Source organism: Thalia democratica, chromosome 3 (assembly GCF_965202585.1).
Source record: "Thalia democratica chromosome 3, ktThaDemo2.hap1.1, whole genome shotgun sequence".
Taxonomy (NCBI): Eukaryota; Metazoa; Chordata; class Thaliacea; order Salpida; family Salpidae; genus Thalia; species Thalia democratica.
In genome coordinates this window covers 82,102,538-82,118,221 of record NC_139167.1, presented here as the reverse complement: position 1 = coordinate 82,118,221, position 15,684 = coordinate 82,102,538, and the positions used below count along the sequence as shown (strand labels likewise).

Genomic DNA, 15,684 nt, shown 5'->3' with positions numbered 1-15,684 from the left:
TTTTATTTAACTTGATTATTATTGTACGTTATTTAGATTACTTGCATTTATTTTTATCCTAAACTTGTTATAAAAAAATTACTTGGTTTAAATAGAATTAAAATGTTAACTTTAATGATTTCAGTGGAAAAACAGAAACGAGTAAAAAAATGGCAAAGCAGGAATGATAATAAAAAACAAATTTTCTCAGAATTTTTAGTAAATGCAATAAGGATAACTCAATTAAAGAATATTTAAACAAGTTTTCAAAATACACGCATTTTGAAAAGTTTTAGAAATCAGGTCAACAATTTATCTAAGTAGTAGCACAAATAGACAAAAGATCACATTTGAAAATTTTAATTTAGCATATCGTATTTTAATCGAACCTTATTAACATTTAACAATTATTGCAAAATACAACGAAAAAATATGATCTATTGACACATCTGAATATTCAGTAAAGAGGTAAAAGCTGACAGCTTCAAATTGTAAACAAGTGGTCAGAAAAATTTTTATATACAAAACTACACTTATTGCAAAGTAGCAAATGCAAATTTTAAAGACTATTTAAAATATTAAAAAAAAAAGTATACAAAACCAAAAGTAAGTAAACTGTTTTATCTTTACACATGTTAATTAGAATTTAATAAAAATAATCTAGACAATTAAATGTGTTGTTAATGGTAAAACAGTAAGAACTAAATATGTTTTCATGCAAATTTTTTATTTAAACGCTGCCACTGTTTGTAAAAATACATAAAATAATGTCATTAAAAAGCGTTACGATTTCATCGAATTATGAATTGACTGTAAAATATATTTTCGTATATAATTTAATATCTATTAAGCTATTTTTGGTATCAATTTGCATAAATAAAAAAAGTTTTTTTCAACACATGTCAATATAAATGTTTCAAGTATTATTTGCAGAATGCTAATTAATGTTTTCTGTATGTAATAGTTTAAAATGAAAAATAGTTTTTATTCTAAAAATGGCAACCTTCTTCACTAATGTAAAGTGAAGATAATATATTAACAAAGTTAAAATTAATACTTACTAAAACTAACAAACACATATTTTGTTAGTTAGATTAAGTTTAAAAAAGTTTAGAATAATATTTATTTTCATATAAATTAAAATAATATAAAACAAAAATACTAAAGAGTGTCATTATAACAAACTAAGTCTACACACTTTTCATGAAATTTTGGTATTTAAAATAAAACATAATACAAACATGATTCTCAAAAATTAAAAACTTAAATGCGACTGACCTATTTCATATACTTTTAAATTTTCGCTTGGAAAATGCAATAAAAAGTACAGAATAAAATTGAACGGCAAACAAAGTATTCAAACACGTGTCAGGAAAAAACATTCATCAAGATACTTCGGGTTGTGTTATAACAATTTGAGGTTTTTCGTTGGAGGAATTTGATTGGCTACTGCTGGACAAGCTTGCTGAAAATTGATTAAATACACATAATTAAAGTGTTAACAACTTTTCCAAATAAGTATTATAGTTGTGTGCTGAATATTACTTATTTTTTGTAGATTATACAAGTAAGTTGTATTTAATATAAATTAATCGGTTAAACATTTTGTAATTCAAAAAGCAAATAACACTGTTAAGCAAAGTATAAATTTTTAAGTAAAACTCACAAAAATTTACCAACTTAAACCTAAACACCTTCTAAAATACTAAATAAAAACGTACAAACCTGATGGTTTTTCGTTCGGATAAGCGAACTTGTTGTTCGGATGAGCGAAGTTGTTGTTGTTGACGTTGGTGTTGTGGGTCGTCTGTATGTTGGGGTTGAACAGAGAAGACGCGAAATTTTCGAATGTCGAATCGCACGAATACTCGTCGATTATGCTCTTCAAATATCCGGCCCTCGTCTCATAGCTGGTGGAAATAACAATGTTTTAAGACAATTTTTAATTGAATATTGTCAGTGTAAAAAATTATTTACTAAACAAATCAGTTTTCATTGAGTGTCTTATGACTGTGAGGTACAATTTCTTTGGTCTTTATATAAATGTTTGCTAATTGTTATTTAAAATTTTGAACAGTTTAAATTTCGGATTGTTAGTTTTTTAAACTGACTGCTCCGATTATTAAAAAAAGTTTAAAAACCGTAAACACTGAACTTTATTAAAAATGGTTCCAAAAATTAATAACTTGCGTTACTTTGTAGTTTTTTTGGGACTTTTTATAAATAAGAATACGGCACTTTTTGCAAAGTTTTACTCAATGCAACTTTTTATTAAAAAACTAAAAAATCTCCATGTACATGTTAACAATTGAAAACAAACTAGTGCTGGTAATAATTAATAAAAACAAACTAGTGCTGGTAGTAGGTGATGGACCTCCGCTGAGCCCTGCCACCGTTTATGGCGGTTTCTCGCACCAACACGGGCAGTATCCTGGCGTTCACTATCGCCCCCGTGTACAAAGGACCGAAGTTGGGCACCTGGAAGTTTGCATAAAAATTGTTTGTTGTTTATTTTATTGAGTGAAATGCTGCGGTAAATGAGATGCAACAAATCTTTGATGCTGTTGACGGTTGTTAAGTTACTTTTTCAAAGCAAGGTTGACATGTTTTAACGTAAAAAAATGTATGAGGACTGTTAGTACAAGTACAACAAAAGTGTGTAAAATAATTACTGACATAAACAGTATAAAAGCAGAACTTTTAATTTATTGCAAAATTTTTCATACCTCGGGCTTCTTGATGATTTCAATGGTGTAGAGGTCGTGCATGATCGGGTATATGACGATGACAACGTCGGCGAAATCGGTGGGAATTATGTGCTTGGGTTGGTACTGCTCGTTGCATTCCGACCAAACTATGTGCACTTCGTCGTTTCCTATGTGCTTCAACTGGAAAAATAAATGTTTGTAAAACTAGTTTTGGTCAAGTTTATAAACAGTTTAGCCACTCCATTATAGTAACGTGGCTGTATATGAATACTTTTCTTTATAAAAGTACTTTTTTACAGTTTAGTTAAAAATAACGAATCTTTAGTAAAAACAAGTTTTAAAAACATCTAAATTTTTTTAAAACCTCAATTAAAAAAAAAATTAAAGCTACAACTATTTTTAATTTAACTCTGGATTTAAAACTCTCTTTTATTCAAAAAATAATTTTAACTCTTCTCAGGGTTGCCAATGGGTTTTAATAAATTTCTTTCAGGTTTTTGAAGGTACACGTTTTTGGGTCTATTTTTAGTCTAAAGTTAATTTCAAGGTTAAAAACTGTTTTAACAACATTGAAAAATACTGTCGAGCTACTTTAAATGCGTTTTTAGTTAATTTATTTTCATAATGAAAATATATTTTATTTAGATGATAGATGTTTTGTGCCAAACCAAAATATTACTACTTAACATTTAAAAACTGTTTAAAACTCCAGGTTTATTAGTGATTTTTGTTCAAAACTTTAGGTCTTTCCAGGTTATTTTTCAAAACTTCTCAAACTCCATGTTTTTCCAGGACCCAAGGTTTTGTGGCAACCCTGTCTTCAGCAAAATTACAAAACAAAAATATAATCGTAACTCTTAGCTGAGAAAAATACAAAACAAACTTTGGTGTGCCTTCCCTTCTCGTCTGCGGAGGCGAACCTGGTGGCGCAGTGAAATATTACTTCCAGCTGCGAGGTGGCGTAGTAGGGCGCACTCCTCCCGCACAACTTGTCCTTCTTCAAACGTCCCTCGAACCCCACGTGCTTCTCCAAATCAACCTAAGCGGTAAAATTCATTTAGGTTGTTAAAATAAGTAGCATGCTTTTACTTCTTCAGAATCATTAATAAGTGTTTATTAATCTAAAGATCTAAATTGTGTACCCAACTTAAATTAGTTGAGTGTTAAAACAACTTTATTTATACTTGGTTTTGACAAATTAACTATTACTGAAAAATATAAATGAACTTAAACTTAGATTTAATAAAACTTGTTACTTTTTTTTTTGTTTATTAACTAAATATAAACAGGGTTCGTGCGCGAATTTATTTTCATTTAGCCTGACTGAGACCAATTTAGCCTGACATTTTTTAAATGTAAGGAAAATCCCCTTTATAAGTCATTTTTGGTATTGAGGGGTCTTGAATAGTACTATTGTAGTCTCCGACTTCAACCAGCTTCATCTCAAAAATATTTTGATCTTTAATAGTCTGCAAAAAGCAACTCGTAGCTTAGGCACAACAGAATAAAATAAGACTGAATTTTGAAAAAGGTGATTGATCCCCTATGCCCTATGATAACAAATTCAGTGATAAGCTTTAAAATAAGGGTTATATTTAATCTATTACTAGTTTAATAATGTAATATAGATTACTACACACAATTGTTCAATTTAATTAAGCACTAAGTAAAAACATTATAACCAGAAGATTTATAATAAAACAACGTGCATTGTTGTGTTTTATTAAAATTTAAAATTAAACGCTTACACGAGTATTAAAATAAGTAAAAATTCTTTATTGTAGTACTTTGACTAATACTTAAAATTGATACATAACTATAAACCCTAAACTCTAAATAAAAACAGTGATTGTTGATGTCGTATCAGATTTGAAAAGCTTACACTTAAATTAATAAAAAACCTGTATTTTTTTTTCTTGTAAAGAAAAATTAATTGTACCTAAAATTTGTACTCCCACGAAACTTAGTACTTATATATTTAAGCTAAGTTTTAGTGTTGTGAATATCTCTAATAACTTTAAATATACAGTAAAATATATGAATAAACTGCTAAGAGTTTTAATCTAAAAAGTATTTGGTATAAAGCCTTTAATTAGAAATTAAAACAGTTCAACCAACTTAGCTCTGAAATACATAGCTGATGTAAACAAATTCAAACAAACAGCTAAGTTGTTGAACTAAACTGTAATGTTTAAACTGTATTTTTTTATAAATTTTTATAATTATGACGTATATAATCTACGCAAAACAAAATTGTGAAGATTCTTAAATTGTTTTTAGAGATTCAACAAAAGGTGTTAAGCATTTATTTTTACAAATAACTAAATATTTATTTAGAAATAAGTTTACATCTCAACTTGATCTTAAAAAGATTTTTGATTTCTCAATTATTAAAAAAAAAAAATTCAAGCATTTGAACTGAGAAAAACTGAGATTCTCAAATTTTTAAATAAAAAAACTGATTTAGCCTGACGTTTTTCAACTTTTTTCAAAAAAACTGATTTAGCCTGACGCGCACGAACCCTGTATAAAGTACTAATTATAAAGTCAAACCTCCCACCCAAGGCCGGCGACGAACTTTTCGTAAAGCTGACTGCCGCAGTTGTTGGAGAGAACCGATTGCTTGTCCGTCTGTCCCTCGCCGACGTACAACACCGCTATCTTGTGCGTTTCGCGGCTGTTAAATATGTTAGTTAAAACTTATTTCATGAAATACAGCTCAAGACAATTTTAAAGGTTATAAGCATTCGTTAAGACTCAAAAAAGGTTTAAAGTTTGCGTTGACCATAATTGGGTAAACTTATGAACAATCGGGATTAAATTGCTTATAATTCATTTTAAAACATTAGTTTCATTTTTTGAACAAAGAACTAAGTATTTTTAATGAAAATTAACAATATGCAGTTTGAATGCGTTTTCACAGAAATGATTTACAGAAATGACTTTGCCTGACCTTTTTTCAAAAACCCTCATTTTTCCTGGCTTTTCCTGACTTTTGTCAGTTTTTTTAGGTTTTCCTGACTTTTGCTGACCTTGTGGCAATCCTGATATTTATATAAATTTTGTTCAATATACTAAAAACACGCAGTTAATATTATTTACAAACTAAACACCATTTAGCGTTGTCGATGTTCCTCAGGTCCCTCAACAGTCTCTCGTTTTTCTTCAGCAGCTCCACCCTGTCACGTGACTCTCTCGAAAGGAAGCCCATCTGGCTCAATAACATCCGGGCCTGTTGGAACTTGTCGTCGTGCTTTTGGGTTGGCGACGGCGGCAGGCAGGGTTTCGCTCGCGAACTGAACAAGTTAAGAGTGTTTTCTAAGTTAAAACAGCATATAAAGTTTGCTATAAAGTTGGGTTGAAACTAAATAGGGCAATTGTTGGAGTTTTTAAAGTAAAGCTATTATCAAAATATAAAAATTTAATGTAAAAAAGAACAGTTATGTATATCAAAAAAAATCAATATAGATCGTTAAAAAATATAGTAGTTTTATATAACTTTTAACATCTCTTAAATATAAACTATTTTATCAGGTTATGTAAAACACAAAAAAGTTTTAACGAAATTCATTTACATTAATACAAATAGAAAAATTATTCTTTTTTTAATAAAAAAATAAAAGTTTAGAAATAGAAAAAATCGTATCGATAACTCATGAAATTAAATGTTACTAAGTAAATAACATTGGAAAACTTTATATCATACAACTTTACAACTTTTTTTTTTAATAGTTTCACTAAACAGTAATAAAAATAAGCAAACTAGTGAAAAGAACAAAGAACTACAAGCAAACCTTTCCAGCAAGTTTTGCTGTTTAACTTTTTGCATGAGCATGTCATGGTGTCTAGTGGTGGACTTGACCATGTTGTCCTGCATCTCCTCCGTCAAGTAGCAAGGCACTTTGGCGGGAACGTTCAAATCGAGGAAGTTTATTCGGCATTCGGGGCTCGTAGCGCTGATGTAGCGCAACAACTGAGAAATAAGAAATAATAAAACAAAACTTAATTAGATAGAAAAATTGTTGTAATTTTGCAGTAAATGATACTTACTACTCGAATTACCCCTGAAGTCAACAAATAACGAAATAGCACAAAAAAACTCTTAATATATATAAAAATTGCAATGCATACTTAAACGGAGTAAAAATAGAATAAAAAGTAAATTTTTCAACAATATTTTACAAATAAACTAATCAAAAGTAGAGACAATAAAAAATAATATTTTGAATCCCAGTATTTATTTAAAATACCTAACTATCAAAACAAAATGTTTTATCAAACGTATGTGATTATTTCTGTTTTTTTGTAGACTTTATGTCCGCTAAACGACATAAATAGTTGTTTAATACACTAATGAATTAAGAACTGTTTGTGTGTTAAGTTTAACCTAATGTAATAACTAACAACTAATTTTTGGAATTTTTTCAATTAAAGGTAACTTCATTTAGATTCAAAAATAAGCGTAAACAACTATCTTAATAAATCACAATATACTAAAAATAAGACTGATAAGTTGACTCTATACTATTGTAAACCGGTTTTAAACTCATTTAAATCATAACCATATATTTACAGAATCAAGTTAATTGTAAATGAAACTAACTCTGTCTAATTTATCAGGTTTTCCAGGCAAATCCGGATCCTGAATGGAACTCAACTGAACCGGTTGATTTTCTTCGTCAACTTTTTCTTCAACTTTAAGTGAAGATGCAGTTTCTTGAACTTTTTCTTTTACAGGGGAGCTCTCGACTTTTACTGTAAAAAAATAACAATCTCCAACTTATCAAAATTTAAGTTTTTTTTAGATCAATTTTGTGATTTAAGTCCTTAATGCAAAACTTATGAGATTATCTAAACTATAACAAAATTTCGACATTTATATAAGCTTCTGAAAACAAAATGCCTAAAAAAATAAATTTTCTTTCATATTAGGAATTATTTATTTTCAACGACGTTTAATAAAAGGTGCATTAAGTGTATGGAGACAGGTCAAATATGCAGGAAGACACTTTTAAACGAAAAGTCAAATATGCACACGAAAGGGCTATTCTGTATGAGTGACAATTTTGCACAAGAGTAAAAAATGAAAATAAAGCAAAATAAACTTATTAAATATAATAATAATAATAATAAACTGTCGACAAAGGGTGAGGTTAGGGGTAACAATGGTAGTAAAATAAATTAAAAAAAAACACCAAGAGTAAGGGATAACAGTGACAAAAAAACATCGACTAAGGGTAAGGGGTAACAGTGAAAGTAGAAGAAAAAGAAAAGAAATTAAAGTTTCAACCCGTGCAAAGTAAAACACTTTGTGCAAATGTTCCTTCGTGTTTTTTTGACACCTACCCGTATACTATATACTATGATATTAAAATATTGCAAAAATATTATACTACTTTTCTAAACAGATATTAAAAATAAAGTGTTTAGCAAAAAAAGACTCACTAATCAAAATTAACAATAATTTAATGCATTTTTTTTTAATTTTTCACCAATATTTTTTTCACTCACCGGGCTGCAATTTCTCCATGACGTCATTGATTCCGTGCAGCAGCGTGGCGTTCCAAGCGTGCTTCCCGCCCTCGTCCCTAACTATTATCCTGACGTCACGGCTCGATTGTGACGTCGTTTCGTCGGTGTTTTGCGCGGGAATTTCCACGATCGACATCAGGCACGAGTTGTTGTATATCAGGAACTGAAATTAAAAGTAAAAAAAAAAAAATTCAAAAATTTACTTTAAGATAGTAAAAAATGTGTTTTATACTTTTAATGATTTTAATTGTTGAAAGTTTTAATCTAATCCCAACCTTATAAAAAAGTGTAAATTATTATTTCAATTTTTTATTTATTTACTTTGTTCGAGTAAATAATTTATAAAATATTCAAAATAATAACAATCAGTCGCAACCTGCACGTTAGGGGAGTTGAACAACAAGGGGCTGAGGTCGTCCAGTTGCTTGGCAACGCCCTCCTCCTCCGTGGCGACGGTGACGTCGTGGAACTCGCAGAGTCGGCTGGAGAGGACGCAGGGTCCCTCCTTCAACGGGAAGTGGCCGAGGTGGTTTGTGAGGTGGGTGAGGACGATCTGCGCCGCCAGGCTGATCGCCTTATCCGGTGCTGGTTGGTTTGTAATATATTCAAAAAAATTCAAAAAAAAAAATTATTTTCTACTATTAACAACTAGTATCTTTCTTACTACGCCGTAATCCCTTTTTTAATTGCATAATAATGTAATATAAAATTCAAGGAAAATTTAAAAATACTTGGAATTTATTCTTTTAATAATTAGTATCTTTCTCACCTCACTGTTCTCAAATTATATAACACATAAAGGTAATTTTAATTGATATTAATGCTTAAAAAGCAGAACCATCTTAAAGTGAAAACAATTATTTTCTGGCAATGATTAAATGCGATTTAGAAGGTGACTAAATATTTACAAACAACAAACCCGAACCGCTGTTGTTAGCTTTCACGTCGCTCATGGGCGACGACTTGAAGCCGAGCTGCTTGTCCGTCTGCTTCAGCTCCATGGACGGGTCGAAATCCGTGGACTTCAAGTCGAGCAGCGTGTAGCTGTGGGTCGTTCTGTGACGCAACAACGAAGACTTGCCGCAAGAGGCCGTCTGAAGCGCCTGACGTCATAAACGTGTAAATATTATGTAGTTGTTGCTAATTAAAGTTATTGAGGTATTTTCAAAATTGACCATTATTGTTGTTTCTTGTATGTTTTATACGTTTGATTATTTTGTATTGACCATTATTGTGTATGTTTTATTGTTTGAAATTTAATGTTTTACTAGCTTTTGCACAGAAACAAAAAAAAAACAATAAAGTACTTTCAAAATTTACAACTAACTTTAAACACGGTTCTGATCAACCGCTTGCCGCTCTTTTCGCCCTGACCCTCGACAAGCACGTTCAGGGGGACTACCATGCACCAGTCGAGCAAGCACATGAACATGGACGTTATCAGCTGCTGGCCCGGAGTCGACTTCTTGATCTCGTTCACATTCAACAAGTCGGAAGCCGTCAACGCCATCACCTGAACCGTTCGTTGTAAAAAACCGAAATAATTAGAAACTAATATAAAAAACAACTTAAAATGTAAATTTAGTTTAGACACACAGTACTCGAGCAAAAAGAATCATTTTGAAAAGCGTTCGTACTTTTTACCAAACTTGTACAAAGTATAGAAACCTAAATTTTGAACTTGTACTTGCGAAGAGTTAACGAACATCAAACGTTGAAAAATAAATAATTTAAAAGTTGTAAAATATAAACGTATATAATTTAAAGAACCTAAATTCAAAACAAACATACGTCGATGATCCTGGGCGGAATCAACGGCATGCTGCTCATCAGCTTGTTGCAAACGTGAGTCAATAGGTGGAGCTGCTGTACGGCGAACATGGCGATGGTGCGGTCCTGGAACTTGAGGCTGACCAGTAGCACGTTGATGGCCTCCTTCACCCGCTTGTACTCCGTCACCTCCTCGTTCGACAGCTCCTCGTACAACCAGATGCCTGTGGAGTTGCAGTGTTGAGTTACAAGTTTTGTTCCGTGCTTGGGGTGATTGTGGCAATTGTGTCGTACGCAGGGTTGCAACTCGTTTTTTCAAAAAATTTTCCAGGTTTTCCAAACTTCTTCCAGGTTTTTAAAAGTACACATTTTTGAGTCTATCTTTAGTTTAAAGTTATGTCAAAGGTAAAAAACTGTGATAAATAGTATAAAAAACATTGAAAAGATACTGTAAAGCAGGGTTCCCCAAACTTTTTTGCTAATGGCCCCCTTTAAAGAGTTTGAAAAAGTAATGGCCCCCTTCAACATATAGATTACTCATAAACTACAATATAGTACACGTAAGACCTTTTTTTTTGCTCTTCATCTGAAACTCGAGAATATCTAGTGTAAGTTTCAAGTTATGGCCTCATGGCCCCCCTGTGGCTCCTTTACTGCTCATGGCCCCCCCTCTTCCCCCTTTGCTACTCATGGCCCCCTAGGGGGCCACTTGGCCCACTTTGGGAAACCCTGCTGTAAAGCTACTTTAAATGTGTTTTTAAATAAAAAAATCTTATTTATATGATAGATTTTTTGTGTAAAATCGAAATTTTACTACTAAAAATGTAGAAATTATATATTTAGTAATATAAGTCACTCTATACCAGATGCCTGTGTATAGATTTGAGTTACAAGTTCTGCTCCATGCTTGGGGTGGTTACAGAGTTGCCACTCGTTTTTTCAAAGTTTGTTCTAGGTTTTTAAAAGTACACATTTTTAGGTCTATTTTTAGTTTAAAGTTAAATTTAAGGTAAGAAACTGTGTTAAATAGTATAAAAAAGATTAAAATTATACTGTATAGCTACTTAAAATGTGTTTTAAGTAAAAAAATTTGGTGATAACAATTTTTTTTTATCTATATGATAAATTTTTTGAGTCAAACTAAAGTTTTACTACTGAACATATTAAAATTTTATAAAATTCTATGTTTTTTGTTCAAATTCCAGGTTTTTCCAGGCTTTTTTTGCCTAAATTGTCAAATTCCAGGTTTTCCAGGATTCCAGGTAATGTGGCAACCGTGTAATTATGGCAACTGTGCCGTACGCGAGCAAAAAACATTAGGTATACAACAGGTTGCAATAATTTTCTTTAGTCAAAGCTCAATTTTGCAGTTTCAACTACTTTGTTTTCTTATTCCTAGATTGCCATGCATTTGTTCTCGACAAGTTTATTCGCAAAAAAAAAAAAAACTTTAGGACCGCTGCATGTAAGATAGTATTGTTTATAAAGGCGCTTCTTTGGATCAAACTAAGTTGTGGCGATGCGCTCATTGTTAAATTGGCAACTGTGTTGTAAAACTATGTTAGCGGCACAATATAATTCGATGGTGTAGTGTTTGAAACTGAATTAAGTACGGGTTATTACAACACAAAACTGGCTGAATTCGCATGGTATTTGATTTTGCTTCATAATAAAAATAGTTGCAAATAGTTTGTTTAAGTTGTACTTTAGTGCTTGCTTACTTAAATAGTAACACTGGTTTGTTTTGTAACGTCTTCAATTTGATATCAAACCATAAGAGTTTATCAACAAAATTCAATAAAAATATTTAGCTTATTTATCTCTGTCAATTAAACTAAAGCATTTGTTCGCATGAGTTCCTAACATTTATATGCTTGAGTGCCCGGTTCAAGATCAAGTTACGAACGCGCTAAAAAATCAAAATCAAAAAATACTAAAAAAAAAAATTACAACTAGATCTAAACTGTAAAAAAAACTATTATTAAAACGCATTTACTACACACCTTTAATGCTTTTTATAACTAAAACACAACAAACCGATGCTGGAGAGAGCGATGCACCGCGCCTTGGAAGAAGGCTCCTTCTTGGCGGACGTGATCAGGCTCTCGACGATGTACTGCTTCAGGTTGGCGCAGTTCATCACTTCAGGCTCGTGCTTGCTGGGCCGCAGCACCGGTATGTCGCTGTACAGGTTGACGAAGCACACGGTCGACCCCAGCAACGTTTGCGCCTCCACCCTCGGCTGTTGCTGTGTTTGGTTACAACTTTGTTATTTATAAGGTTAAGATTTCAATAAGCTCAGCATAAATTTAAGATATTAACTATTTTAATTAAAACATGTGGTTGTAAACTGTGCAGGTTGTTGCTGTGTTGGAAATAATTTGGTTGTTGTTCTGATTTGAACAATGAGTAAGTTTAAGATGTTCATTGTTTTTGATTAAAAAACAGCTTGTGATCACAAACTGTGTAGGTTTGTAGCTGTTGGGTTATTTATAGTACAACATTTTTCAGCTCTATGTATTAATTTAAAATTTTGAAGTTACTAATTTCACAATTTTATTACGAAAGCTTTAGTTGCTATATTATTTTTTCAAGTAATCAAAGTTATTAACTGTTTTTTTTTTCTTATTTGTGAATATAAGTAAATCTATACTGTAAAAAGATTGCACAGGCCTTATATTCAAAAGAGTTTGAAATAGGTAAAGTGCAGAGTTAAGTTGTAAAATTTTAATTGATATTAGAATGTTTTCAAATTTTTCATTAAAACACAAAAATCTACAGGGTTGCCTTTATTTGAGTTAAAAAACTAGCAGGAGATTATCAGAAAACCTCAAGTTTTCACAGCAGTTAAATTAAGCTAGTGCGCACTTTATATATTTTATGGTGCACAGAAAATTGTATGAAGTAAAAAGTTATTCTATACATATGCTTAATAATCATAATCTTTTATAAATCTCAAGTCCTGATCTAAAAGTTTTAACAAAAGCAAACGTTCTCAGCTTTAAGGTTATACACACAGCTAGTCCCATAAAGGTTTAATCTGTTATAATAAGTTTATATTTGGCACCTACGTAACGTGGAGAGCCACTCTTACCATCCACGGACTTCACAAAACAAGTATAAATGTATGCAGATCATATAAACTTCATGGTCTACTGTTATCACTAAATTTATCAGTGAAATAATGTGCAGACTTTTTCAAGATGTTGGAAACCATCACATATATACTTAAAACCTATTTTTGAACTATAAGAGCAAAACTGTAAAGTGTAAACATTTTTTTTTCATTTTTTATGTTAACAAAAAACTTTGATATATTTTTGTTATATTTAATTTAGTAGAGCTAGCAGTATAGTAAAAATTAGCTAACAACTGAAACCAAAAAAGTTAAATTAAAATAGAATATAACTAAAAAAATATCAAAATATTCAAGATTTATCAACTTAAACTCATTAAAAGTCTAACAAAAACGTAGCCTGAGTTTTCAAAAGCACATTAAAAAAAAACTAGCCTGAGTTGTTCTGAGTGTGTGGCATTCTGAGTGTTGAATTACTACAAAATGAGGATACTTTTGTATTTTTTGCCCAAACAAGAAAGTTCTATTAGAAATGACTAAATAGCTTCGTGAAAACGTTCGCAAATATTTTGAAGAGAAATAAAACCTCATGTCATTATTTGTTTTTGAAATTTATGCATTAAAAAACAAGCTTAGATGACAACAATTTTTACAAGTCAACTTATAGTTTAAAACAATAAAATTTACCTTTTTATTTTCCGCCGAAGAATAAGTGTGACAGGCGTAAATGAAATCCAGCAACAACAGAAGTTTGGATGGCAGATCGCTCGAAAAATAGTAACTGGAATTTCGCACTATTTCGTTTATCACTTCCTGTAAATAAACATCAATTAAATTATATATTCAAACTTGAAAGTTGAACATGTAAGTTTTTTTGGTAAGTTTTTTATTACTATAAAAACACATAACTTTTTTTATAAAAAGTAATAAACCTGATCATTGGAATTCAATCAATTCAAATACTAAACACATTACCAGATCACACACAAATGCAATATATTTACTTGATACGAACCTGATCGTTGGAATTCAGTCCCTCGTGAATGACGTAGAACAGTTGTGACAGGTGATCCTGCTCGCACGGCAAGTCCTGGTTCCTCAACAGCGACATCTTGCAGATGAGCTTGTAAGCGCACAACTTGCCCCCCTTGTGACTCTCCGGCAAGCTCATTATCGCCTGGGAAAATATTAACATTAGTTTGTCAACCACCTGTTTTGATTTTGCAACGTTTAACTCGGAGAGTTTTCAACGTTATTATCAACACCCTACACCATCATACTACAATATAAGTTTTGGAGTATATACTCATTATTGCCTAGGTAAAAACAAAATATGAAACTGTTTCATAAGCAAAGCATAAAAAATTTGTTCTGCTTTTATGTTATTTGTGTTGTTATTTTTGTTTCTCTTGTGGCTGTTCGCCCTTGTGGCTCTCCGGCAAGCTCATAATGGCCTGGGAAATTGTTTCATAAACTTGTTCTGGTTTTATATTATTTGTATATTTTTGTTTAATTTACTTTTAATGAGTATTTTTTGTAACTACGTCTGAAAGTTTAAAGTCTGCAAAAAAATTTTCGGAGTTTTTAATGATACGCCTTTTTTATTGAATTTGAGATTTTTTCAAAACTTATATGTTTGCTTGTTAGTTGTCAAAAAAAAAGTAAGCTTTATAAGTTAAAAAATAAAACGAATCTCAAACAAAGAAGCTATAAAAGCCATTTTTTAAGACATTTTAGAACATATTTATTATTATCAAAGAATGTTAGAGGTTTTTGACAACTCAACTTTTTTAACTAAACTTTAGTCATTTCAAGTATACTCTTCTACTACTTCAAGTGTTTATTTTAACGACATCTAAAATTTTTTGATTAAATAACTGTACCGCAAAGTACATAACTTACTTTGTAAAGTACTTTAGTTTTGTCCATTTTAATCAAACAAAGGTAGTACACAAATGCCTTTAAAATATATTATTGTCCAAAAACTTTGAAGCATTGGAACACAGCTTTGTAAGTTTAAAAAATTTAGTGTTTTAAAATAAAAATGTTATATTCACCTGTTTTCTAAAAAAGTTCTATAGATATTTTATTATAGTTTTAATATTTTAATTTTCTTAATGTTCTAAAGAAGTCTGTTATAAAAATATTATTTCACTATACTATTAATCTTCATATATAACTAAAATTTTAGTCAAACAAAATATTTTATTGTGAAATAATCTAACTAAATAACTTCAAAACATCATTAAAAAATATTTGTTATTTTAATAAAAACTTCAAACTTTCTACAAAAAATTTCAAAAATATGTTTCCTTATCTGTTTACTTTTTCATAGACCAACTAAAAACAGTCAGGAAAGCAAATCTTTTGTTAAGCGCGCATGAGTCATACTTTATTATAATATTTCACTTTTTCATAAGTCGTTTTTTTTTTTATTAACTTTACTTCTTTGACTTTAAACCATCACGTGTTGAGAAATTTTATATGCAGAGAAAAATAGCTTATTAAAAAATATTTGATATGTTAAATTCAAAAAACGAAGATGCAACTTTCAAAAAACTTCTATTTCATTTTCGAGTCTGCGTGTGTGCAAACCCTCGTCGAAAGATAAACCGACAT

The 15,684-nt window shown here is 30.7% G+C and overlaps 1 protein-coding gene across 2 annotated transcripts in view; it reads right to left on the bottom strand.

Annotated features, from left to right (window-relative positions):
• Positions 1-1,157: 1,157 nt before the first annotated feature.
• LOC145832018 (ral GTPase-activating protein subunit alpha-1-like) overlaps positions 1,158-15,684 on the bottom strand; it is a 39,679-nt gene continuing 25,152 nt past the window's right edge. For both annotated transcript variants that reach the window (XM_082939385.1, XM_082939383.1), the window contains 17 exons: positions 14,081-14,242; positions 13,753-13,878; positions 12,027-12,237; positions 10,011-10,213; positions 9,547-9,732; positions 9,139-9,322; positions 8,596-8,804; positions 8,199-8,382; positions 7,291-7,442; positions 6,482-6,660; positions 5,801-5,983; positions 5,241-5,364; positions 3,571-3,726; positions 2,706-2,867; positions 2,330-2,457; positions 1,705-1,889; positions 1,158-1,444 (listed from right to left, as the gene is read on the bottom strand). In XM_082939385.1, coding sequence (XP_082795511.1) covers positions 1,365-1,444; positions 1,705-1,889; positions 2,330-2,457; positions 2,706-2,867; positions 3,571-3,726; positions 5,241-5,364; positions 5,801-5,983; positions 6,482-6,660; positions 7,291-7,442; positions 8,199-8,382; positions 8,596-8,804; positions 9,139-9,322; positions 9,547-9,732; positions 10,011-10,213; positions 12,027-12,237; positions 13,753-13,878; positions 14,081-14,242 — 2,814 coding nt within the window. In that variant the 3' untranslated portion in view covers positions 1,158-1,364. The remainder of the gene's footprint in view (positions 1,445-1,704; positions 1,890-2,329; positions 2,458-2,705; positions 2,868-3,570; positions 3,727-5,240; positions 5,365-5,800; positions 5,984-6,481; positions 6,661-7,290; positions 7,443-8,198; positions 8,383-8,595; positions 8,805-9,138; positions 9,323-9,546; positions 9,733-10,010; positions 10,214-12,026; positions 12,238-13,752; positions 13,879-14,080; positions 14,243-15,684) is intronic.